Raw genomic sequence first — 24,954 nt, 5'->3', positions numbered from 1 at the left:
TTGATATAGTAAAAAAAAAAAAAAAGCAAAAGGAAAGGTATTTTATTCTAAACTATTATTTACAAACACGTTTAAAACTATAGTCATTTCCTATAATGTCTGTAGAATTTTCTATAAATAATTTTCCCAGAAAGAGCAAGGAAAAGGATGCCCGGCAGCAGGGGTACCCTTTTCTACAAAGCCTGTATCTTAACTGCTCTTGTGTAATTCTTCTAGCTCATTACTTCTGAGGAGTATTCAGCTACAGGACAAGGAGTCATGTAATCTGGAGAGAGAAAGAAACCAATGAGAGGGCAGAAAGAACTCCACAGTACTGTGTGTGTGTGAATGTGTGTATGTGTATGTGTGTGTGTCCATGTGTTTTGTTTTGGCCAGTGAGCTATCCAACCTAGATCTCTCACATCTCCCAAAAATTCTCTTTGATTTTGGCCAAAAATGCGTGCGTTCATCTATTTATTTATTCATAGACTTATTCATTCAGTAAACAGTTATTGAATGCTTATTATGAGCCTGACAGTATTCCAAGCACTAGAGTTGCAGTGGTAAATAAAGTGAATATAGTTCCCACTCAGCTGGAAGAGACTAACAACCTGAAAATAAACAAGTCAATCAGATAATGTTATGTGCTCGGAAACGAGAATAGGGTAAGGAAGGTAGGAGTGAGTGGTGGGCGCTGCTTCAGGTGTGCTGTGACAAAATCTTTATACCTAATAATACCTATACAGTAACAGTGATGATAATAATATTCGGAGGAATCATGTAGCAGGTAGGGGTGGAGGTGGAACAAAGAGTGAGCTTGAAACATCCCAGTGGGCATAATATTCTGCCTAAGGAGGATGGGTTTTGGGGAACATGAGATTTGGGGTTATGAAAAATTGAGGATAGGGCAGGACAAAGTAGAACGGGCTATACCGGTGAATTCTGGGCCTTTTGGAGACTGGTACACACAGCGGTTATGTAAATAGGTTTCCCTCGTTCCCAGTCCTAATGGTTAGAATGGTTGCACCTTATACTTTGGGTGGTGGTATTTTAGGAACAGAAAGAATGTTTCCGGGCCGACTTGGAATAATTGTTTTTCTGTTAGTTTTTGTTTCCTCCACTAGTTGTTCTGGTGTGTAAAAGTTACATATAATGTGCGAGCATTTGTGAATGGCATAATTTTGCTTCTCAACCCACCACATACTCTTAATTTAAAAGTGCTTGATGAAGGCACAGTCATCACACCTTGGTGGAAACCACAGGCAGGAGGTGCAGCCGAGCGCTTTCATGGCTTGTTAGTCACACTCCCTGGAGTTTCACTTCAATAATGAAATGACTGTTTTAAGCACAGTCACTGGAAACTGCCAGTCTTTCCTTAAAGACTGAACAGAGCCTTTGCTTGTTTTATAAAAACTAGGAAAATATACTTGAAAGAGATTTAGCTTTTCTGATAATTTGTTTTATGAAATGCTTTGATGCTCATGCACTGGGGATGCGAATGCTGAGAGAAAAATGAAGTGGGCATTTGGTGGATTCTCTGTCGAGTCAGGTTTCTGGAAGCCTCTGTAGTGGAATGTTTATTCAATAGGCGTATTTTCATTGCTTTGCAGTCAATGCAGCTGTATTCTTTCATGAAATATCACAATCATAAATACGTTCTTTTTTAAATTGAAGTATAGTTGATTTACAATGATTCAGGTGTACAGCAAAGTGATTCAGTTTTTTATATATATATATATATATATATATATACACACACACACACACAATATATATATTCTTTTTCAGATTCTTTTCCATTATAGGTTATTATAAGGTATTGACTATAGTTCCCTGTGCTATAGAGTAGGTCCTTGTTGTTTATCTATTTTATGTATAGTAGTGTGTATCTGTTAATCCCAAATTCCCAATTTATCCCTCCCCCTCTTTCCCTTTGGTAACCATAAGTTTGTTTTCTATGTCTGTGAGTCTACTTCTGTTTTGTAAATAAGTTGTTTTGTATCATTTTTTTAGATGCCACATGTAAGTGATACCATATGATATTTGTCTTTCTCTGTCTGTCTTACTTCACTTAGTATGATGATCTCTAGTTCCATCCATGTTGCTGCAAATGGTATTATTTCATTCTTTTTTATGGCTGAGTAACATTCCATTATAGGTATTTACCACATCTTCTTTATCCATTCATCTGTTGATGAACATTTAGGTTGCTTCCATGTCTTGGCTATTGTAAATAGTGCCGCTATGAACATTGGGGTGCATGTATCTTTTCGAATTAGAGTTTTTGTCTTTTCCGTAGATATGCCCAGGAATAGGATTGCTGGATCATATGGTAGCTCTATTTTTAGTTTTTTAAGGCACCTCCATACTGTCCTCCATATTGGCTGTATCAATTTACATTCCCACCAACAGTGTAGGAGGGTTCCCATTTCTCCACACTCTCTCTAGCATTTATTATTTGTAGGCTTTATGATTATGGCCATTCTGACCAGTGTGAGGTGGTACCTCATTGTATTTTTGAATTGAATTTCTCTGATAACCATCTTTTCTTTTATAGGAAAATGGCATTCCTACAAAGAGAGCAAGAAATGATGAATATGAGGTATATCTAAAGGTTTTTATTTGTGTGTCTCACTTATATTGTCTTTTAAAGACCTTGATGATAGTTTGCATTTGTAAAATGATTCTGAATTATTCTCCCTTGCAAAACTTTTGTGTGCATTCTGATGTTTTTCTTCTTCTAGTAACTCTTTAAGGCAGCTAGGGACAATATTACCATTTTACTTTTTTTCCCTTGTGGTAAAATATACATAATATAACATTTAGCATTTTATCTATTGTACACTTTTTAAGTATACTTTAAGTGACATTAAGTACTTTAGCATGTTGTGCAACCATCACCACCATCCATCTCCAGAACTTTTTCATCTTCCCAAACTGAGACTCTGGACCCATTAAGCAAAAGCTCTCCATTCCCACTTCCATGCAGCCCCTAACCACTATTCTACTTTCTGTTTATGAATCTGACTATTCTAGGATCCAGGAACAACTCTTTTGGGGGTAGAGAAGAAAAAAAAAAAAGTTATACCAACTATATGCTAAAATAAATACATTCTAAATCAATCTTTCAAGTATGTGACTGTCAGACTTTTAATATTTCTTGGCTTAGGATCAGAACATTTGACATATTTCTTGACTTAGGATCATCCCGTTTCTTGCTGTTGATACCTGTTTATCTTGCTGCTTCCAGGCAGCTTTTCCTGCCACTTCCTTAGCCTTCTTTTCCCTTTCCAACCTTACTGCTATCTAGTCTCTCGTCTGGCTGAAACTTATGACCCCAGCCTTTGAATCCACTTCCAAATATAGCTGTGGGGCTATTTAATTCCTGTCACCTTTGCCGGCCCTCGATCTTGTATTTTCCTAAACTAGTGTTTGTCAAAATGGTCCTAAGCCATCTGCATTGGAACTGCTCAGGGCCCTTGTTAAAACTTCTGATTCCTGGTCCATTCCATATCTACTAAATGAGAATCTCTGCTTGCTGGGGACTGGCTAGTCTACATGTTTAACAAGTGTTCCAGGGCATCCTATACACCTGAAGTTTGAGAACCATTGCTCTAGATGTTGGGTGAATAGACATTCAGGGGCTCAAGTCTTTATAGGTTCCTAGAGACTTTGAGTGTTAAACTGGAAACAGTTGTTTCAATGGGAGAAATGTATTCCGAGTACACACAGCCAACTTAACATTTAATTCTTAGTTACATAGTTTGTGTGTCAGAGACTACCTGATTTGAGGGTTTTTTTGTTTTGTTTCATTTTGTTTTTTAAAATTCTCTCCTATTTCCCCTACCCCCTAGGCCCTGGCAACCACTTTTCTACTCTGTTTATATGAATTCGGCTTTAAAAAATTTTTAAGATCCCACATATAAGTGATGCCATGCAGTATTTGTCTTTCTCTTTCTGGCTTATTTCCGTGAGCATAATACCTTCCAGGTTCATCCATCCTGTCACGAAGGGCTAGATTTCCTTCTTATGGTTGAATAATATTCCCTTGTATGTATACAACATCTTTATTCATTCGTTTGTTGACAGGCCCTTAGGTTGTTTCCATGTCTTGCCTATTGTGAATAATGCTGTAATGGGCATAGGAGTGTAAATAGCTCCTCAGTATCCTGTTCTCATTTTTTTTGGATATATATCCCAAAGTGGGATTGCTGGGTTATATGGTAGTTCTATTTTCAATTTTTTGAGGAACCTCCATACTGTTTTCCATTGAGGATGCACCAATTTACATTCCCACCAACAGTGCACAAGGGTTCCCTTTTCTCCACATCCTTGCCAATACTTGTTATTTCTTGTCTTTTTGATGATAGTCATTCTAACAGGCATGAGCATCTATCTCATAGTGGTTTTGATTTGCATTTCCCTGATGGTTAGTGATGCTGGCCATCTGCATGTCTTCTTTGGAAAAGTGTCTATTCAAGACCTGTGCCCATTGTTTAATCAGATTGGTTTTTTGCTGTTGAGTTACATGATTTCTTTATATATTTTGTATATTAACCCCTTAACAGATATATGACTTGCAAATATTTTCTTCCATTCCATAGGTTGCCTTTTCATTTTGTTGATAGTTTTCTTTGCTGTGCAGAGCTTTGTAGTTTAATGTATTCCCATTTATTTGTTTTTGCTTTTGTTGCCTTTGCTTTTAGTGTCAAATCCAAAGTTTATTTGATATCTTAAGAGAAAGAGGATAGAAGAGTGATTTCCTCTCATTTTTTTCCCCAAGTATGTAAAATCTACTGACTGCTTTTTCATCTTTTTTTTTTTTTCCGTGCAATAAAAATAGAAGGGAAAAATAGAAAGAAAAGAACTGAAGGAGGAAGTAAATGCCCCTGACCCATACTCAACTTTCTGAATTTGAAATGTGTCCCCTTGTATCTTTGTGATTTTCTAATAAGTTTCAGCAGGCCATTTTTGGTTTGTAATTAACACTAATCTTAGGATAACCAGACTAACATTGGCTTTAAAAAATTACAGGTCGTATGCATTTTAGCCAGAGAGAAGAAAAACAGGCTGGAAATACACTCCTAGTGATCAAGAACAAATGATGAGGGAGAGTGTAGTTTGCAGGCTTAAAATTCAAACCTGATCCATTGTTCTTTTGGCCTAATTCAAGTCTCTGTGAGTGCTTTTGGTAGGTGTCGTTGTGTAAAAGGATTGTCACTAGCTTTGTCTTCTCTGTCACCTCTGAGTATTCATCTGCATGCATTTGTTCTCTTATAGCCAGACTTTCAGGGATGAATAAATTATGTGAACATCTGCCATTTCCTTAGGTTTTTCTTTTTAACAGCTACTTCAGACATATTTAAACAGGTGCTGGGGTACCTCATGAAAGAGCATAGAAAATGAAACATAACAGCAGGCCTGTGTATAAGGTTGCTAAGATAGGTATGAGACATACTTCTAAGGAGCAATTGTTGAGAATTCATTCTCAGCTTTTGTTCCTTATCTCGTTATGAGTATGCAGTTTTGTCACTGGTAAACTTCAGTCTTATCTAGAAGAACTTACCATCATTATTTTTGTGGCTTGATTTATATTTAATTGTATAAATGGCATTCTTTGAACTAATAGCATTCATGTTTCACTGAGAAAGCCCCAGATATTGTTTAATAGTGCTTTAAACCAGAGGTTCTCAACTCTGGCTGCATATGAAAATTGCTTGGAAAGCTTTTAAAAATAAGCCGTGCCCTGGCTCCACCTGAGAACCATTGAATTCAAATATGTAGGAGATGGGACTCTAAAAATCTTTTTCTTTTTTTTAATCGGTTACAGCTCTCCAGGTGATTTTGCTGTGTGGCACAGTTGAGAATAAGTATATTTAATCACTGCTTCCCAAATGATCTGTGGTGAAGGACAGTTTTTTTGTTTGTTTATTTCTAATCTGTTGTGAACTGATACTTTAAAAAAATACAATCAAAATGAATTATTAGAAAAGTGTAATTCAAGTGCCAAATTTTTATTATTAGGTCAACAGTCATAAAAAGTACTCTGTCAGATTGTTATAAATGTTTCTAAATGAACCAGTAACAGTCAGATTACAGATTAGCCCTGGTCCATGACCACACTTGGAGTAGGACTGTTTTAAAGTATTGCTTTGATAAGTTGTTGGTTACTGATATCAGAATGGCATGCGAGTCAACTTTACCTGTAAGACTTTCTCTTTGTGAGGCCGTTACTGTAGGAAATTATTTTTACTCATCACTGATGTAGAGTATCCTTTGTTTTAAGTACTCTGCAAAGTTCAGAAATGCTAAAAAAGAAGCAGTGGTCCTTTTATAACTTTAGGGAACCAGAGATCACTAGATATGCAAGCTAAGCTTTAAAACTCTTTGTAAGCTTTATAACTACCTATACCAATAGCCTTAATTTTATATTATGATCATAATAACTTGGATTTAAATATTGTTTTATAATTTAAAAAATTACTTCATAATTGTCTGTATTTTCATTTAAAATATGTAATTCATCTTCACAACAACCTTGTGTGGGGTGAGGAAGGAGATTATCACACTTACTTTGTAGACTGGAAAAGTGACACATTCAGCTCTCATTCCTATTTTAGCTGGAAAATAAAAATTGAAACAAGTTTCCTGGCTCCATTCTGGTTCTTTCACTACCCTGCAAAGGTATTTCCAGAAATGTAGCAACTCCTAACACTGTACGGTAGTGGGCAAGTGACACGATCAGGTTTAAATTCTGTTGTGTTTTAAACAACTTCTCTAATTTTTTAGAAGGAATTTAAGGCATAGGGAGACATATGATGCAGATGCTCAACATTTTTTGTGGGAAAAAAACTAAAGCATTCTCATGCAGGAGATATGTGAAAAGATAAAGGAAGGCAAAATTTAAAATTTTTTCTCTTTGTTGTTTTTTTAAATTGCAGAATTTGTTTAATATGGTTGTAGAAGTACCTCGGTGGACAAATGCTAAAATGGAGGTATGGATATAGCCTATTAATATCAAATGGAAATGATAATAATGATATAAAAACTTGGTTTCAAGTTGTTTGCCATAATATTTTGAAATTGGGATGGTTGACAAACTTCTTTATAATTAAAACAATGGAAAACATTCTTGTGAACTTATTTTGAATCTAATTTCAAAAAGGAAAATATTATTCAAAGCTGAATTTACACTTTAAAGAAAGTGTTTTCCATTTTTGCCTCCCTAGTTTGTTATACACGTATTTATTTAATTTTTCTTGACTCCTCTGTCTTTGAAAATGACAAATATTTTCAAGATTTTCTTAAATAGATTCTGAGATGTATTTTGTTCATAGACACAACTGAAACGTATTATTTGGGGCTGATGATAATTTTGGTTTCTCAGGACTTAATTTTCCTTTAGATTTTATTTTAGTCTACTAGGAATGAAAGCATTTTGCTGGCCAACTCTTGGTTTCTGAGCACTTTCTAAGAGCATCTGCTGTTCCCCTGGTTAGCTTTTTTTTTTTTTTTTAAGTTTTTCCGTGAGACATGAACCTGTCAAGAACTTCCCTTTTGCTTTTCAGAATTTTAGGATTTCATCTTCAGTTCGGTAAGATCCCTTATAGTTCCGAGTGAAATTTAATTTATGGTACTTAGTTTGTTTAGTTATTTAAGCCTTCTCCTACAACTTTGGATGTGATGGCAAGTAATTATTTCAAGTGTTTAAGGATTGTTATGTCAGTATATATTTCTCAGATTTTATATTTGGAGGATTGTCAGTACCTTCACCAAGTCCTGGTAGTATTTTTTTGTTGTTAATATTTTAATAGGAAAAAGTAAAGATATTAGATTCTTCTTTTGTTCTTGCTTTAAATACAATATTTTATCATTCTGGCTACTCTCTACCTCACTTGGGTATAGGATCAAGATTCTGTGAGATTCTGCCTAATTTAAGCAGTGTTTATTCATTCAAACATGGCTTCAGTTATTTTTTATATACTTTATAGGATAGTGTTTTTTTTTTTCTTTTTGCATGGCAATTTGGATATGTTTGATTGAAAGGTAACCTTGAAATGAAATCACTTGGTGAAAATCTTTAAGTTAACTTTATTATAAGATTGATGGTAGAAAGTCCGAGATTAGTAACAAAGAACAAGTTGATTAATCCTTATCCTCTTGCCATTTCAATAAGCTTTCTTATTTGTGTTAGAAATAATGAGTTCATAAGTAATAGAGTGCCTAAAAATATAGTCTGATGCTTCCTTTTCGGACAGTTTTTTTAATACAGAACGGTAAATTAGAAACAAGAACTGGCTTAATTTATTTTAAAGTGTCTTTGATCAGTAAGTTGGATTATGAATACTTAGTCTGATAATGGCAGATTTTAAAAATACTATTTGAATATAGGATTAATTGTTTCTTATCCCCCACCCCCCTTTGTTCCATGACCTGCTTAGATTGCCACAAAGGAGCCATTGAATCCCATTAAACAAGATGTAAAGGATGGCAAGCTTCGCTACGTGGCAAATATCTTTCCTCACAAGGGTTATATATGGAATTATGGTGCCCTCCCTCAGGTAACATTTTTGTTATGATGGTAAAATTTCTCTGTCTTCTGAAAAAATTGCCTTGTAAATCCTGTGAACTACTTGAATTTAAATTGATTCTGAGGACATGTCAGTGTGAGAGATTTGTGAATATAAATTTTTTTAATGTGGAGTTTTATTGTATCAGTAAATTTTTTTTTCAAAGTATATATATGTCTGTACTCAAGTTCTTAGAGTTAGGTATATAGAACAATCACATTTGGCATTTTGAATGCATTTCTTTTTCTGGGCTTGGCTATTAAGAGTTGGTGAAAAATGTTTTATCTCCTTTATCTGCAGTCATTTCTTTGGATATGACAAGTTATGGTTTTATATACATTCATGTATGATGGCATGAATTTTGTTTTTTAAATTTTAACAGATGAACCTTTTAAATTGTTACCTCTTTCAGAACTCATTGTGAATTGAATAAAGCAAGTTAATTATATACTATTATGAATTTATAATTTTTAAGTGGGAAGCAATGGAAACAATGACTAAGTAATGGTAAAGCAGCATTCCTATTAGAGAGTAACACTATTTGCTTTTCTTCCTTTCTTCTCCCTTTTTGTTTTCTTCTCATGTTTCCTCACTCCTGGGAAGTGGTAACTCCTTCCAGATAATTTAGTGAGTAAAACTCAGAATATGCAGATTCAGAAGTCTAGGTTTGGGGACATAGAGAAGCATCTGCCTTTATGTTTATAAAAGCCATTAGAGCATCTGTCTATCTGAATATTTAATTTTGATTATTTAAATTTTATTTATTAATTTTAATATTTTGCATGAAATTCCAAGATGCTTTTTGGAAAATATCTGAGAAAAGGAGGTCTTGCTTTATCCAACTCAGAGAAACAGCTGCCCATGTAGAATAAACATTCACAGGAAAAGAAAAAAGAAAAATGTTTTCTAAAGAGTCAGGCTGTCTTTGATGCAGTTAGACCACCCAAGTAGATACATTCTTGGTTAAAACAGGCATTTCTAACATGGTGTGCTAAGAATGAGGATGTCTGTTGAAACCAAGAAGGCAGGTTTTCTGACTCCCCAGGTGCCTAAGTAGACATCCTGTTTGACCTAGCAGTGAAAGAGCAAGAATATTTTTGTTAAGCTTGGGGGATAGGTCTGTAAGAGAAGACATAGATGAGGGGAAGGCCAAAGAAGCCATTGAATTAGAGAAAGACAAAAACAGAGCCATAAAAAGTATGTATTTGTTTATTTCATTAAACATTTATTAAGGATTTATGTGCTAAGCTGTGTATTAGGTGTTGGATAAACAAAGAAAAATGAGAGATACTATAAGGTCAAGGCAGCATAATAAGTGACTAGGAATGTTGATTTTGGAGCCAGCTTGCCACTTCCCAGTAATGTGACCTTGGGCAAGTTCCTTTGTCTTTCGGTACCTCACCCTCTTTATCTGTAAAATAGAGATGATAAAGTACCTACTGCACATGGTCCTGTTGAGGTTAAATGAGTTATTGCATGTTTATGTTAGAATAGCACCTCATAGATAGTGATCACATTATTATTACTGTTGGTACTTTTATTATTATATGGTCTTTATATAGTCTCTTGGGGGTGGGTGATCATCAACTAAACCAGCGGTTACAGTGGAGCATAATAGATGCTACTAACTCATCTTTTGTAGTTTATCTGTTTAAAGTCCTGACAAATTTTTGTGCTCCTCTGGATGTGTTTGAATGTGCCAGATGCTCTTACTGCTATTATATTGGTCTGTTAGGTGCAGTGGTTCTTATATTAGAGCAGAGTTCGACTGCAACTGGCTCTTTGCCCCCTGCCTTCACCACTGCCTACCGAAATTTTATACTCCACCTAGTATCCAAAATACCATTTTGCCCATAAGAGAACCTTTTAATGGTTTCCTATTGCTAAAAGGATAAAATAAAAAGTTCCTAACATGGCTCCTCAACCCTTCATGATGTGGCCCTGCTTCTCCAGCCTCGTTTTGCAACCTTTGTCCTTCCTCACTTCCATCCCACCACAGCAGCTTCTTCAGTGTTTCGAGTGCCCCTTGGCGTTTCCACACCAGCCCTTCCTTCACAGAGCTGTTTATTCGTTCTATACACATTTTTTGAGTATCTAACGTTTGCCAGGCCATGTTCTAAGTACTGGAGGTAAAGCAGTGATAAAAGGGACAAAAATTCTTCTGGGACTTTTATTCTGGGCAGAGAGACAGACAAAAAAAAAAGTAAAAATGTACAGTACATCAGATAGTGGTAAGCGTGTTAGAGAAAAATAAAGCAGGGAATGGGGCTGGGGTGTGTTGGAATTGTTGCAGTTTACACAGGGAGAAGGCCTCAGTGAGGTGGTATTATCTGGGGGGGAGACCTGAAGAAAGTGGGAAGGTAGTTATCTTAGTAAAGACCTGAGGAAGTGAGGGCCATCCAGGGCCGTCTAGGGGAATTCATCAAGAAACAAGTATAAAGGTCCCGAGGTAGAAGGAGGCCTCGAGTGCCTGAGTAACAGAAAGGACGCCAGTGTGGCTAGAATGGAAGTGAGGAAGAGGAAATAGACCTGTATTCTCTCTGCTGTTTTCAACCAGAGATCTTTACTATCTTTTTACACCCAAACTGATGTTGTTGCATGTGTGTGTATGTGTGTGTGAGTCTTCAGCAGAAGAATGTGCTATAGACTGCGTAGAAGTGAAACACCAAACAAAAATAGCTACATAGACTCATGTTTATAAAAAGTTGAAATTCGGCCAGTTGTTGATGGGCAAGGTACTGTACCCAATATCTCTTTGCTTCCTTGTCGATGTTAAGACAGAGTGAGCCTGTTAAAATGAAAGCCAGCCCCCGGTTCCATTTATGTTTTTGATCTCGTGTCTAGCTTCTCCTCCTGCTCGCTCACCTCCACACTGGCCTTCTCACGACTGCTCGAAACTCCAGGCACACTCCTGCCTCAGGCCATCACACTTACTGTGTCCTCCAGCCCGGGACACTCTTTCCCAATGGTCTCATGTCCTGCCTCCTTAAATGTCTGCTGATCAGTTTCCTCCTTCATGATGTCTGCCCAGAACATCCTTTACAGTTTTAACCCACGTACTCCCATTCCTCCTTCCATACTTTATTCTTTTTCCCTTTTCCATTACACCTACCAACTTCGGTCATGCTATATAACTTAGTTATTTATTATGTTTATTGTTAATATCTTTTAGCTAGAATGCAGTCTCCATGAGGGCAGGGATTCTGTCTGTTTTGTTCACTGATGTCTTCCAGCTGCCCAGCTTAGTGTCCGGCACCAAGTAGGTGATCAATAAATATTTTGGGATGAATGAATCCATGAATGCACGGTGTACGTTGCATTTGCTTCGTAGGCACGTGTGGGTAATTGGGTTTTGCTGTTCTCTTACGATTTGTCTTGTAACAGCAGGAAGTTTGTGCAGAGCAGTTACCAAGCCAACCACGCTTGGAAGAACATTGAAGCAGCAGAATACTGTTTAAGTAGCAGCCTCTCCATTTAGCTTGTGATCCGTCTGTGCGCCCTCATTTCAGACCTTCATCTGCCTAGACTGTTTAACCCTGATAACTTCCCTTGCACCAGCAATAATGCCTTCCTCAAAGTTTGAGTTTGGACTGGGCAAGAATCATCTTTGTTTGTCTTCCCCCGATTGTTCATATTTCCCACATATTATTCAAGTGTAATAACTTTCTGCGTAAATATTTAGAGGACCTGTCTGAATAATGTTAAAGGACTGGAATCACTAACTTCAAGATTTCTTCAGTCTTAATGTAATATCATTGTATTTATTACTTTGAACTTCATTATAAATTTGGTTCAAGGACCCCAAGTTTCATTTAGTACCGCTTCTTAGCTTTAACCTGGGACCAGTGACTAAATGTCTCTAGGCCTATTTGTTCATCTGTATCATCCTGCCACCTACCCCACAAGGTTATTGTGGATATTGAATGAGATGATCAAAGCAAGTTTAGCCCCGTAGTGAGTGTTCAGTAGTATTGTCTCGGTGATGACACTATTGCCACTGATTGATATTAGCTGCCAATAGTAAGTAGCTTTTGCTCCAAATTGAAGCTGGTGAAGTTCAGGTAGTGGTTGAGTAGATCTTACTTCCTTTGACTTGATGATAGGAATTCTGATTGATCAGGAAGGAGTTCTCAAGAAGCATCTGTATACCCAGCTCTGTACCATTCAGTGATTTTTTTGGAGAGACTGAAGCACCAGCTCATGGTGATTACAGATGTATTGGTTAATATTTATAAGATTGTAAGGTAATGATCTCAAAACCTTCATGAGGATGAGTAAGGTTTGTTTTAGGCTAGATCAATAATCTGTGTATTCTGATTTTTTTTCATAGCTTTATAGCCATCCTTTGTATGAGTTTAGCATTATTTGTATTCCTCTTGATTGGTTTTTAAACCCTTTTTAAAGCTTTTCGTGGGTCCCTGCTAAAATTTTTCTATATACTTAACATATATACATATATACTACTAAGTATATGCCTGTGAGTCAGATTGCTAAGTTCTGAGTTACATACCTATTTACTCTACTAGGTATTCCCAAATTGTTTACAAAAGGAGTTGTAATAATAATACTCCTACCAGTAGTAGTAGGGTTCCAGGTTTCTTACATCATTACCAGTATTTAGCATTATCAGATTTTTAAGTTTTTGAAATAGCATCTCATTTTGGTTTTAATTTGTATTTCTCTGATCAGACTGGGTATCTTTTCATATATTTGTAAGTCATTCATGTTTCCTCTTTGAATTACCTGTTCCTGTCTTTGACCCATTTTGTATTGCATTGCTCTTTTTCTTATTTAACTGTAGAAGTTATTTCTAAATTCTGGATCTAATCTTTTGTCACTTTTGTGAAACCAATATTAAGATTTGGAATTTCCTCTTCTGGATATTTCTTTTCTAGCCTGACTGTGCTTTTCTAGTTGTTTCTCTGCCTAGTTAGATACTTAAAGCTTCACTCGAGGGCATAAAGTTTTAAATTTGTCAAGATTTCCTCTCCTAGTGATTGTTTGAAATTATACTATATTTTTAAGTTAAGTTAGAAGTCATTTAGTATGACTCTCTTTTTGTAGTAAAAAACTGAGCCCTAAGGTATAGAGTGTTAAAGGCAGGACTAGAGATAGAAAGAAATAGTATGGTATTTTTTTCTGGTGAGGGAAATCATGAACCACTGGCCCTAAAATTGACAGCATTGTTATAGCTTAAGAATTTTGCCTGTATGTACTTATTTCCTCAAGAGAAGGAACTAAATTGATAGGTAATTTTGAAAGTGGAGTTTCTGAAGGGAATGTAGACCAACGAACCTCAAAAAACAGAAACACTCACAAAAACCCAATGGAATACAACTTATATGAAGACAGTTTTTGTGTCAGTACAAGAAAGGACTTTTGTAAATATTAAATCTGACCAAAATGGGCTAATTTATCTCATGAATTTGTGAGCTTCCTGTTCACTGGTAGTATTTATGTAGATTATGAATGACCACTAACAACCATAGAATTCAGGGCTAGGATGTATCTAACAATTGTCTTATTTAAGCCATTCTTTTTATAGGTGAGGAAACTGAGGTCTGAATGTTTTGGCCAAGGTAGTTTGTGGCTAAAAACTATCTTCCTTCAGGCCAGAGTGACTTCTAGCTTATCACATTTGTTCCCTTCTGAGAGTGGGAGTGAGGTTAAGGAAGGTTCAAGAAAGGATTCCTGCATTAGGAAGGAAGAACCTCTCAGATATTTTCTGATTCTGCCTCTGGGTTTTCTAATTCCACTTATACTTCACTTCCATCTTGGTTTCTCCAGCACATTAAGATTAATTTTGTAGCATTGTGACAAATACTACACCATTTATCAACATGGTGTTCTTCAGGGTATTGACTGTGTCCTGTTGGTTTCTGTTCCTAACTCCTGGTTGAGAGTAGGTAATCAATAAATATTAACTCAATGAATGGATGCCTGGTAATAGAAAACAAGAAGCAGTAAGGGCAACAGTAGGAAAATATACTTAGGAGATTCTGAGAGTAAGAGAATTTAAAAGAAGAGAATCATGAATAAGGTTATATCTGAAAGTAATTGCCATTCAATTACTAAATATTTGTTATCAAAATCTGGGCATCATAACATAATTTTTAATAGCATGTGTTCTAATCCCATTGCCACCATTTAGAATCTGAGCTTGGCAAGTTTAAACTCTGTGCTGCAGTTTACTTATCTGTACAATGGGGTGAATAATGGTACATTCTTCATGGGATACATGTATGTATATATATATGTGTGTGTATATCACTGGGAAGGTATCTCTCACCTATAACCAATATGTAAGGTTAACAGTTATTTTTATTATCCTTATATTTTATTAGTAATATTAGTATTTGGGGGTAATGAAATGTTGTTAGTCGTGGTTTACTGATTTTGCTTTCTGGTAAGGATGGGTCAGTTTATTCCTGAATATGCTATAATTATGATCAGAAGGGAAATACTAGAGTTTATCTAGGGTTTAGCTGTAAATACGGTTCATTTTAAATTATCTATATAAAATTAGAGGAGCCAAGCTTGGATAATCTGAAATTCTAGGTAACATTCTTGAGATGACACAGTCTCTGCACATCTTATAAATCTGAGAGAAATAATTTCAAGGAACTTCTACAGTTCCATTTAGAATCAGCTAATTATGGAGCTTTTGGGGAACAATAGTGCCTAAGGGATATTTAAACTTGATAACAAATTTCCGTTATGCTGTTCATTTATAAAAATACTCAATGTATATAGTTTATAGCCAACAGGGTATAATCTTTTCAGTAAACTAAAGAGTTGCCATCTTTTCATGGTTTTGTCAAGTTTTCGAGATTTGATGACAAAGGTAGAGGATTTTTAAAATGGAATGAAATGGGACAAAAATGGGTTTTTCTTTCATAGATACTTGTTCTTTGGTTTATGAAGGGAAAACTGGGTTTGTTCTAGTAGAAGTTACTTAGAGTATAGGAAGTTTATTTTCAAACCTGGAAAGCCAGACCCAATGCTGTTCCATGTCAAAGGAAGCAGTGAGTAGTGGAAGCAGCAGTCCAGACAGTTAGTGGAAACAAGGGCACAGACAACGGGAACACCCGAACTGAAGCTCTAAATAAAAGTGAGCATGAATTTAGACACTGACTGAACTTGGAAGAAGAGTGTGTTTGTAAATGCCACCCACTTTCAGACGTGATTATACAGACAAATGAGAGACAGAAGGGAGGAAATAGTATGAATCTGTTTTAATTATTATGATGCTTAGGGATGTACTGGCATGTTGGCATTGAGCCTATTTAATTTCTGAGAATTTTTCCCTCGGATTATGGCTATCTGTAAAACTTCAGGGACATGTGGAAAGATTAAGATACATTATAGCGAGTATTAACCTATATTCCACCCACGCCCTTCTGTTTTTTAGACTTGGGAAGATCCCCATCGAAAAGATAAGAGCACAGACTGCTGTGGAGATAATGATCCTATTGATGTTTGTGAAATAGGCTCAAAGGTTTGTTTCATAGGCTGTTATTCTAACATATGTTCAACTTTATTCATGCCATAAAATTTCAGTTCTCTTTGGAAGGCACCGATTCTTCAACTCTTCAAAGTTCTAGCCTATTTATCCCTCTGATATCAGTTCTTTTTTGTATCTTTACTTCCTTCTCTTAAACTAGGGGTTGGTAAACTATAGCTGGTGGCCAGTCAAATCCAGCTCGCCACCTGTTTTTATAAATGACACAGCTCCAGCCGTTCATTTACGTATGGTCTACGGCTGCTTTTGCACCACAGCAGCAGTTGAGTGTAGCAGAGACCGTACAGTCCGCGATGTCTAAATATTTACTCTCTGACCTTTTACAGAATAAGTTTGCTGAGTCCTGTCTTCATCGTCGTTGCCCATTATCCAGACAGGAAGTTCAACACTGATGAAAGCCAGCTGGAACTCTTTTTTTGTGCCTGCTTCCAGGCTGCCGGGTCCCACTGGGGACAAACAAAACCTGAGCTTTCATAGGTTACTGCTACCCATAGAATACTGTGTGTCTTTGCTCGCATTCTTCCTTTCTCCTATTTTCTACTGCACTTATTGCCAATATTTATTGTTCTCTGCAGACATTAAACTCCTTGTACTTTGTTCTCACTCCCAGCAGAACATGTTGCCTTTAATTTTGTAGAGCTCGTAGAAACCAGCATGTAGGAACCCCCTAACTTTCCCCGTTAGAGTACCAGACACCTGTGCCTGAAACACTCCTTCTTCCCTTCCTTCTGTTACTATGAGACAAGGGCGTCCCCCTGTGCTCTAGATCATGTCCCTTCTTGCCTCTTGAGTGACACTATTTTCTTAGCTCTTCTCTGTCCTGTATTTACAACTTCTCTTTCTTTATTGGCTTCCTCCCATATGCCTCCTCTCTTTTTTCTTTTCATAGGAAGACTTGTAAATAGAGTAAACACTGACCTCTGTCTCCTCCTTCCCACTTAATCTTCAACCTATTTCAAAATTTTTTCCGTCCCCCCATTATTTCAGTGAAACTGCTCTTACTAAGGTTACTGGTAACTTTCTTTTAGCCAAATCCAACTGGCCTGTTTCACAGGTTTTGTCTAACTTGAATTTACTTTAGTATTTTATACCTTTAACCTCATCTTCCTTCTTCAAACAGTCTCTTTGCTTGGCTTTGATTATATCATAATATCTTGGATATCCTCTAATTCTCATTCCTCCTGGGTTTCTTTTGCAAGCTCCTTTCTTCTGCCTGCCCCTTGAGCATTGCTTCGCTTGAGGGTTGTGCCCTGGTTCACCTCTTCTTCACTTCGTGTGGAGACTCCCTTGGTGATCCAGTCCCAAGCATTCATGGTTTTGCTCTCAAATTAATGTCCAGCTCAGACCTACGTTCTCAGCTACCTACACCTACACTTGGGTGTCTCCCAGGCACCTCAAACTCATCGTGTCCGGAACTGAATTCATTGTTTCCTCCTGTCCACATGAAGGACATCTCTCCTCCTTTCCTCCTCACCTCCAGGTTCTTGAGCCAGAAACTGAGGGGTCATCCTTGATCATCCTTTGCTTCTCTTTATCCTGTTAGTCATGAAATACTGATTCTATGTTCTAAATGGCCTTTACATCTCTTTCTTTCCATTGTCACTGCAGCCAGCTTTGTCTAGTCCTCAATTATATTGCATTTGAATTATTCCTACTACTGACCAGTTTCCTTGCCGAGTCTTATTTTCTCTCCCGATTCCAGATTCTTTTCCGGCTCTACTCTTTTTTAGTCCCTGTCCCCTCCTTTTCTGACTTCCTCTCCTGCCACTGTTTGTCTGCAGCTGTACCGAACTTCCAATTCCTATAATGTATCTGCCGTTACTCATGTACAGGCCTTCACACAAGCTATTCCCTTTATGTAGAATGGAACATTCTCTTCCTTCACTTTATTTTACTTTCCCCTTCTTTTCACTCTACCTCCCACTGCTCATTCTTCGGATCTCAGCTATAATATCCCTTCCTCTCAGGAGTCTCCCTTTACCCTCCGTACACTAACATACTTGCTCTTTGGTCTGTGCTTCCTCAGTACCAATAGTGCTGTGTTTTTTGTCTAATTGTCTCCTCCGAGATGGCAGTGAGCTCTGTGAGGATGGGACTCCGTTACAGTGTGTAACTCAGTGCCTGGCACAGGGCGTGTGCTTAATGTAAGACGTTCCGAATGCAATCATTACTTGAGTCATATTCTTCTAGCTGAGATTAAATCGGTTTTCTCTGGAAAGTCGTATTAGCACTTTTAGGCTTCCAGAATGTTATTCAGTAAATAGTGTCCTCTGATTCTTTGTCACTTTGCTTATTTACTATGTTCTTCTGTTACTCTTCTTTTTTCTTTCTCATCTTCTTCCTCATTCTCCTTTCTTATTCCTCCTCCTTTCCTCCTCTTCTTCATCCTCTTCTTAGACTTTCTATTCCTTCTTTTTTTGCTTTTTCTCCTTCTATTCTTCCACTTCCTTCTTTTTTTCTTCCTTGTACTTTTATTCTCCTCCACCCGCCCCCCACCCCCAGCTTCTTTTCCTTCCCCCTGTCTCTTACTCCTTTCCTGCAGGGGAGATCCCCATCCAACTTAGATTTCTAGTTTACACCCAGATAAGGACAAATAGGGGCTAGAGTTCATGCTTGTGTGACTCTATAATTCCTTTATCTCTCCAGCAGAAATATGGCCAAATTGTTTGCTTTATTTCAAATTTAAGCTATAGTTTACAAATTTATTTTTTGGCCTTTTTTCTCCAGAGGGGGTAGTGAAGTGTGTATAAAATGAATAGATTAAAGGAAGAATATAAATATTTCAATGAGTACCTCCTTTGTTCCAGATGCTGTGCTATATACTTTGGGTCACTTTCCTGTGTCTTATTTTATGATAAGAAGAGTCACTAAATTAAATAACATTACATCGATGGAAAGGTTATATAGTAGAAAACCCTAATTCTTTTTATTTTATTGAAGTATAGTTGATTGACAATATTTTGTGTTAATTTCTGCTGTACAGCAAAGTGATTCAGCTATACATATATATACATTCTTTTTCATATTCTTTTCCATTATGGTTTATCACATATATTGAATATAGTTCCCAATGCTATGCAGTAGGACCTTGTTGTTTATCCATTCTATATATAATAGCTTGCATCTGATAATCCCCAAATCCCTATCCATCCCTCCCTACCACCCCTACCCCTTGGCAACCACAAGTCTGTTCTCTGTGTCTGTGAGTCTGTTTCTGTTTCGTAGGTAAGTTCATTTGTGTCATGTTTTAGATCCCACATATAACAGATCATATGGTATTTGTCTTTCTCTTTCTGACTTACTTCACTTAGTGTGATAATCTCTAAGTCCATCCATGTTGTTGCAAATGGCATTATTTCATTCTTTTTTATGGCTGAGTAGTATTCCATTGTATATATGTGCCACATCTTCTTTGTCCATTCATCTGTTGGTGGACATTTAGGCTGCTTCCATGTCTTGGCTATTGTAAATAGTGCTGCCATGAACATAGGGGTGCATGTATCTTTTGGAAATTACTGTTTTGTCTGGGTATATGCCCAGGAGTGGGATTGCTGGATCATATAGCAACTCTATTTTTAGATTTTTGAGGAACCTGCCTACTGTTTTCCACAGTGGCTGCATCAACGAACATTCCCACCAACAATGTAGGAAGGTTCCTTAGAAAACTCTTATTCTGAAGGAGTAATCCTTGGGGCCACTCAGTTTATATTAAGTGCAGATTATTAAGTTAATTTAAATCCTTATGCAGATACTAAGTGTAAGTGAAAAGATTAAATGAAAGTATCTTATTTTCACTGATGTAAAAATTTGTCAGTGAGCACGTAATTAATGAGATTGGTAACTGGAAATCATGAAAATCTCGGTACCTGATAAATTGATTTGACTTAGTAACACTAAGTCATTATTGACAAAACAAGGGAATCTAAGAAAACTTGATATACAGGCTTTTAAATAAACATATCAAAGTCACTAAATATGTGGAATAAAATTAAACGTTTTAAATGTAAGTGATTTGTAACAAGGTATACATCATTAATCTTGAAAGCATACTTTTGTATGCAGAGAGCAGTCCCTGGTTGACAGCCAGCAAGTTTAGGGGGACCTCAGTCCTACAATTGCAAAGAATTGCGTTTAAATGGGTTCTTCCTTAGAACCTTCAGATCAGAGCCTAGCCTGGCCAACACCTTGATTTTGGCCTTGTCAGGCCATAAGCAGAGAATCTAGCTGTGTTGTGCCTAAACTGCTGACCCATGGAAACTGTGAGACAATGTACACTATTTTAAGCCTTTAGATTTATAATAACTTGTTACACTACAGTAAAAACCTAATACACAGGATAACAGGCTTTAAGCAGTTTTACTTTCCATAGTTTTTTATATTGATTGGGTCCAGTTGAAGGTTTACCTCATTCTTCAAATTCTAAATCAGCCCAGAAGTTTTGTTGTAGACCACTATTACATTCTGCTCATTCCAGGTTCCCAGGAGTTAGCAGTTGACAAGTGTGAGCAGATAAGTACAGGTAGAGCCCAGAGAGAAAAAAATATTAATATCTGTGAAAGACCTCTTGTGTTCTAGTTCATGCATCTGTTGTTTCCTTTGCTCTTTATCTTTACATCAAGGAGTAAGTCATGTGATCTCCATTTTACTGTGGAGAAAACAAGTCCTAAAATATTGTGTGAAGTAGTTGGCCTCAGTCACCTCTAGGAATGGTGGAGGAAGAATTTGACCCCATATATTTGTGACTTAAAAATCCTATCTTTTGAAATATTTTTATAATAGCTAGAAAAGTCTGTAGTAACCCTAGTCTGATTCTGCCTGAAATCTTTGAGGCATACCTACGTTCTTGTTTCAGAATGTCAACTCATTTTTGAAACATGGTCAACTGTATGATTCCCAAGGAATTAGTAACAGAATCTGCTGTGTACATTAATTTCCTCGCAGGGTAGACTGAGAGTTTTATAATGGAACTGAGGCAATAGGTTTTATCTTATATCCAAAGCAATTTATTCTTTTAGTTAATGAGGCCCGAAAAAATATTTAGTAAACGTGAAGTAAGTACTTAATCGCCATCTAAACAATAGGCCTTTGTTGGGACTACGCTCCTTTATCTTGTGCCGGGCTATGCCTGGCTAGTCCTTAAATCATCTATAAGGAACATCATAGAAGAAAGCCTCTTTTAACACCACATATGTAAATGGGCAAAGGAAAAGGAGCAGAGTCCTGGAAGTTGTTAATAGACTTAGAATCACAGATACAGAAATTTTTAAAGTTAAGTTCTTTGAGAAGTGTTATTCATTTGGTATCTAACATTATGTGTTCTGCAAAATTTGTTGAATTGCTTTAGACTGAATTGAATTGTGGGGTATTCAGAAGAATTTTACTATTTGTTTTTAAGCATCTTATCCTGAGTTTTTGGTTTGATTGAGAGAATTTCCTTTCCAGTTTTTAAAGTGTAATTGCAAGGCAGTGGTTTGTCTAATCCCTTTCTGTTGCTTATGAGATCAGAGGGCATTTATCATTCTGATGAAACTTGATAATTCCCAGACATGCTTCCTGCTTGCCCTTGTAACCATACAAGTCTCAAATCTGCTCTTACGTTGTATGAAATTTCAAAGTAAATTAATTCTTGTGAATAAAAATAAAACAATTTAGAAGGTGCCTATAAAAACTATATATGATTCCCAGTAATTCTGATAGACAGCCCTGTCACCAAAGTCTGCTGCAGGCTCCTCAGCTTCGGCACTATTGACATTTTGGGTGGATGATACTGTAATAGGAGGCTGTCCGGTGCAGCTTCCCTGGCCTCTTCCCCGCCAATATGCTAATAATACCCCCCAGTTGTGACCACCCAAAATGTCCCCAGGCACTGCCACATGTCCTCTAGAGGGCAAAATTGCCTCTGGCTGAGAAGCAGTGATGCGGTTCATCACTGAGTTAACCAATGGGGCCACCTTTCATTGATGATTGTGTGATAACTTTGAACATTTTTGTTTTATAAAGGACCTCCTGGCGGGAGGTGTGTAAGTCTCCCCAACAAGATTGTAAGCCTTTAAGAAAGGGGATGCTTTCTTTTTGTATACATAGTGTCTAATATAGTGCTGGGTACTAAATAGAGCCTAAACATGTGAGAGTCTGGCTAATATAATTGTGCATATTCTCCTAAAAGTGGTATTTCAGTTTAGTTTATACAGTCACATTAATCTGTTGGATAAACTAATTTCACCTTCATGCAGATTTATATTAAGATTTCAGATTCATTTTGCAAATGTTCTGAAAGGATTTATTTGACTTTATGGTTTAAGATCTGTTTTTTTCTCTCAAATAATTTCAAGATACAACTGTGACTTTCTTTTGCATACCTTGATGTCCAGATGTAAAGCTGCATTTTGAATCATGAAGGAATTATTCTGAAGCATGTGTTCAGATTTCAGCTTACAGTGAAACTCTATAGCCGACTAAACCTTTAAAAATAAAAGGCTATAGAAAAGAATGCATGCATATAAACTTGGCATTGGCAACTTGAGGGAACCACTGAAATAACTTTCTTTAGTACAAGGAACATCTGCTTCAACATGATGCTGTTTCTTGGTTTCACTTAAAATCTTTTTAAAGCATTTTATGAAACCTGCTTTGTCTCTATCTTTAACATTTTAATAATTATTTCATTGTCATTCATTATCTTAAGGCTGTATTCAGATATGATAAAAATTTACTTTTCACTAGTAACTGATAAATATAGTTTGCAAAAAAGGTACTATAAAGCAGTTTCAAAGGATTCTCATGTCTTTTTACCCCCAAGTTTCAAAGGATTCTCATGTCTTTTTACCCCCAAGCAGCAGAAGCCAGATTTATATTATAACATGATATACATGGCTTTATTTTCTGCTTAGTATGAGTTTCTAGGCCTAGTACATTAAATTTTAAGATCTATAAATAATTTCAGTTTCCAAAAAGGGTTCAAGACATCTATTCTAAGAAGGATATCATAAAAGGCTTTATGACTGTGTTTACAATAATTTTAATTATTAAGTTTCAGTCTATAGTGCTTTTGATCTTTCATATAGATTTTTATGATATATGAGTAAATTTCTCCAAAGCCTTGCAAATGCTGAATTTCTTTTCTCTTTAAAGGTTCTTTCTCGTGGAGATGTTGTTCATGTGAAGATCCTCGGAATTTTGGCTCTTATTGATCAGGGTGAAACAGATTGGAAATTAATTGCTATCAATGTGAATGATCCTGAAGCCTCGAAGTTTCATGGTAAGTCTGTAACTTTCCAGAAACAGAAGTAAATCAGTGTGTCATTGGAATTCTTAGAATTTAAAAGAGGCTCATGTAAAACACAGTGTATATTTTGGGAGTTAAACTTATACGTTTTGTTTTTTAATTCTCTCTCCATGGACAATTCAATATGATTGTGATTCAATATGATTGTGTCTGAGTTATGTCGTACTGCTGGGAGGAGTAAGAGAAAGAAAAGGAGTGCAGACAGACAGACGATACTTCAGATTAAGAAAGTACAATCTGTGGGCTCCCTTCCCCCTCACCTCCTTCCCTCCCGCCCTTCCTTCTTTTCTTTCTTAAATCTCTCTTTTATTCATTTGAGTAACAGGAAAAATAAAAAACAAAAAGGGGAGTGTTCATCAAAGACATAGCTGGTTTTATACCTAGTTTTTGTTCTGTCTTGTACAGGTGAAGGGAAAGATAACGGCCCTCTAACAAAATTATGATGTCCCAGAAATTTAAGTTCCAGAAGTTTGGTATGATAAAGAGTTAAATTTCTTTGGTGTCGGACAGACTTCAGTTTGCCTTCTGGCTGTGCTACTTTCTACTTGAGTGACTTTGGATAGATCATTTAACCTTTCTGAATTTCAGTTTGCTCATCTAATAATGTAGGTAATTATACCTACTTGTGAGCTTGTTGGCAGTATAAGAGATGATTTACTTAAAGCATCTGGCTGTCATATGAAGTGTTGAGTATATGGCCACTATTATTATTCTCTGACCAATTTTTTCCCCTAATTTTCTAACCTTTTTCCTTTCAGTTTCGTCCTTATTTGGGATCCTGGTCTTTTCTAGACCTCAATTCTTATCTCAATTTGAAAATATACCATTTCTGAATTGACTGAAACTCATTAACACTTACATTTTAAACTCTTTTAATTTATGTGCATTTAAAACCTTTTCTTCACCATGGAGCAGAAAGGAGAAGTACAGAGCGGGAAACTCCTGATACAGAAAACATACTTTGCAGACTTTCCAGTTTTACACAGAGCTGCACTAGCAAGAGGGATGTGTAAAAGCTGTTCTTAGGGATTTTTTTTCCATTGTAATTGTGCATGCTCAATTTAACGTAGGCATTACCACTGATCAACATTGCTTTTTTTTTTTTTTTTTTTTTAAATTTATTTATTTATTTATTTATTTTTGGCTGTGTTGGGTCTTCATTTCTGTGCAAGGGCTTTCTCTAGTTGCGGCAAGCGGGGGCCACTCTTCATTGCAGTGCGTGGGCCTCTCACTGTCACGGCCTCTCTTGTTGCGGAGCACAGGCTCCAGACACGCAGGCTCAGTAGTTGTGGCTCACGGGCCCAGTTGCTCCGCGGCATGTGGGATCTTCCCAGACCAGGGCTCGAACCCGTGTCCCCTGCATTAGCAGGCAGATTCTCAACCACTGCGCCACCAGGGAAGCCCAACATTGCTTTTTGAAATGCACCAAAATGTAAGCATAGCTGCATTTAATAAAGGAAGTGTTTTCTTAAAAAAAACAAAAAAACAAAAAACTTTTCTTGCACATAGAACAACAAGAGAGATTTTATGCCATTCTTGCTTGTAATTGAGAAAGGGAGGGGTCTGATCGGGTGAAGTACATATAACCTCAGGGTCAA

At 36.7% G+C, this 24,954-nt stretch overlaps 1 protein-coding gene across 2 annotated transcripts in view; it reads left to right on the top strand.

Moving 5' to 3' along the window:
* The window catches only part of PPA2 (inorganic pyrophosphatase 2), an 85,087-nt gene that overhangs the window by 17,361 nt on the left and 42,772 nt on the right, over nt 1-24,954 (top strand). Inside the window, exons 3-7 of one of the 2 annotated variants that reach the window (XM_057547153.1) lie at nt 2,537-2,581; nt 6,921-6,974; nt 8,421-8,540; nt 15,961-16,047; nt 23,203-23,329. In XM_057547153.1, the coding sequence (XP_057403136.1) occupies nt 2,537-2,581; nt 6,921-6,974; nt 8,421-8,540; nt 15,961-16,047; nt 23,203-23,329 (433 nt within the window). The remainder of the gene's footprint in view (nt 1-2,536; nt 2,582-6,920; nt 6,975-8,420; nt 8,541-15,960; nt 16,048-23,202; nt 23,330-24,954) is intronic. The other variant, XM_057547154.1, reaches the window with a different exon arrangement.

Source organism: Balaenoptera acutorostrata, chromosome 5 (genome assembly GCF_949987535.1).
Source record: "Balaenoptera acutorostrata chromosome 5, mBalAcu1.1, whole genome shotgun sequence".
Taxonomy (NCBI): domain Eukaryota; kingdom Metazoa; phylum Chordata; class Mammalia; order Artiodactyla; family Balaenopteridae; genus Balaenoptera; species Balaenoptera acutorostrata.
Note: the sequence above shows the minus strand (reverse complement) of the source record. Positions and strands in the feature narration are given on the sequence as shown.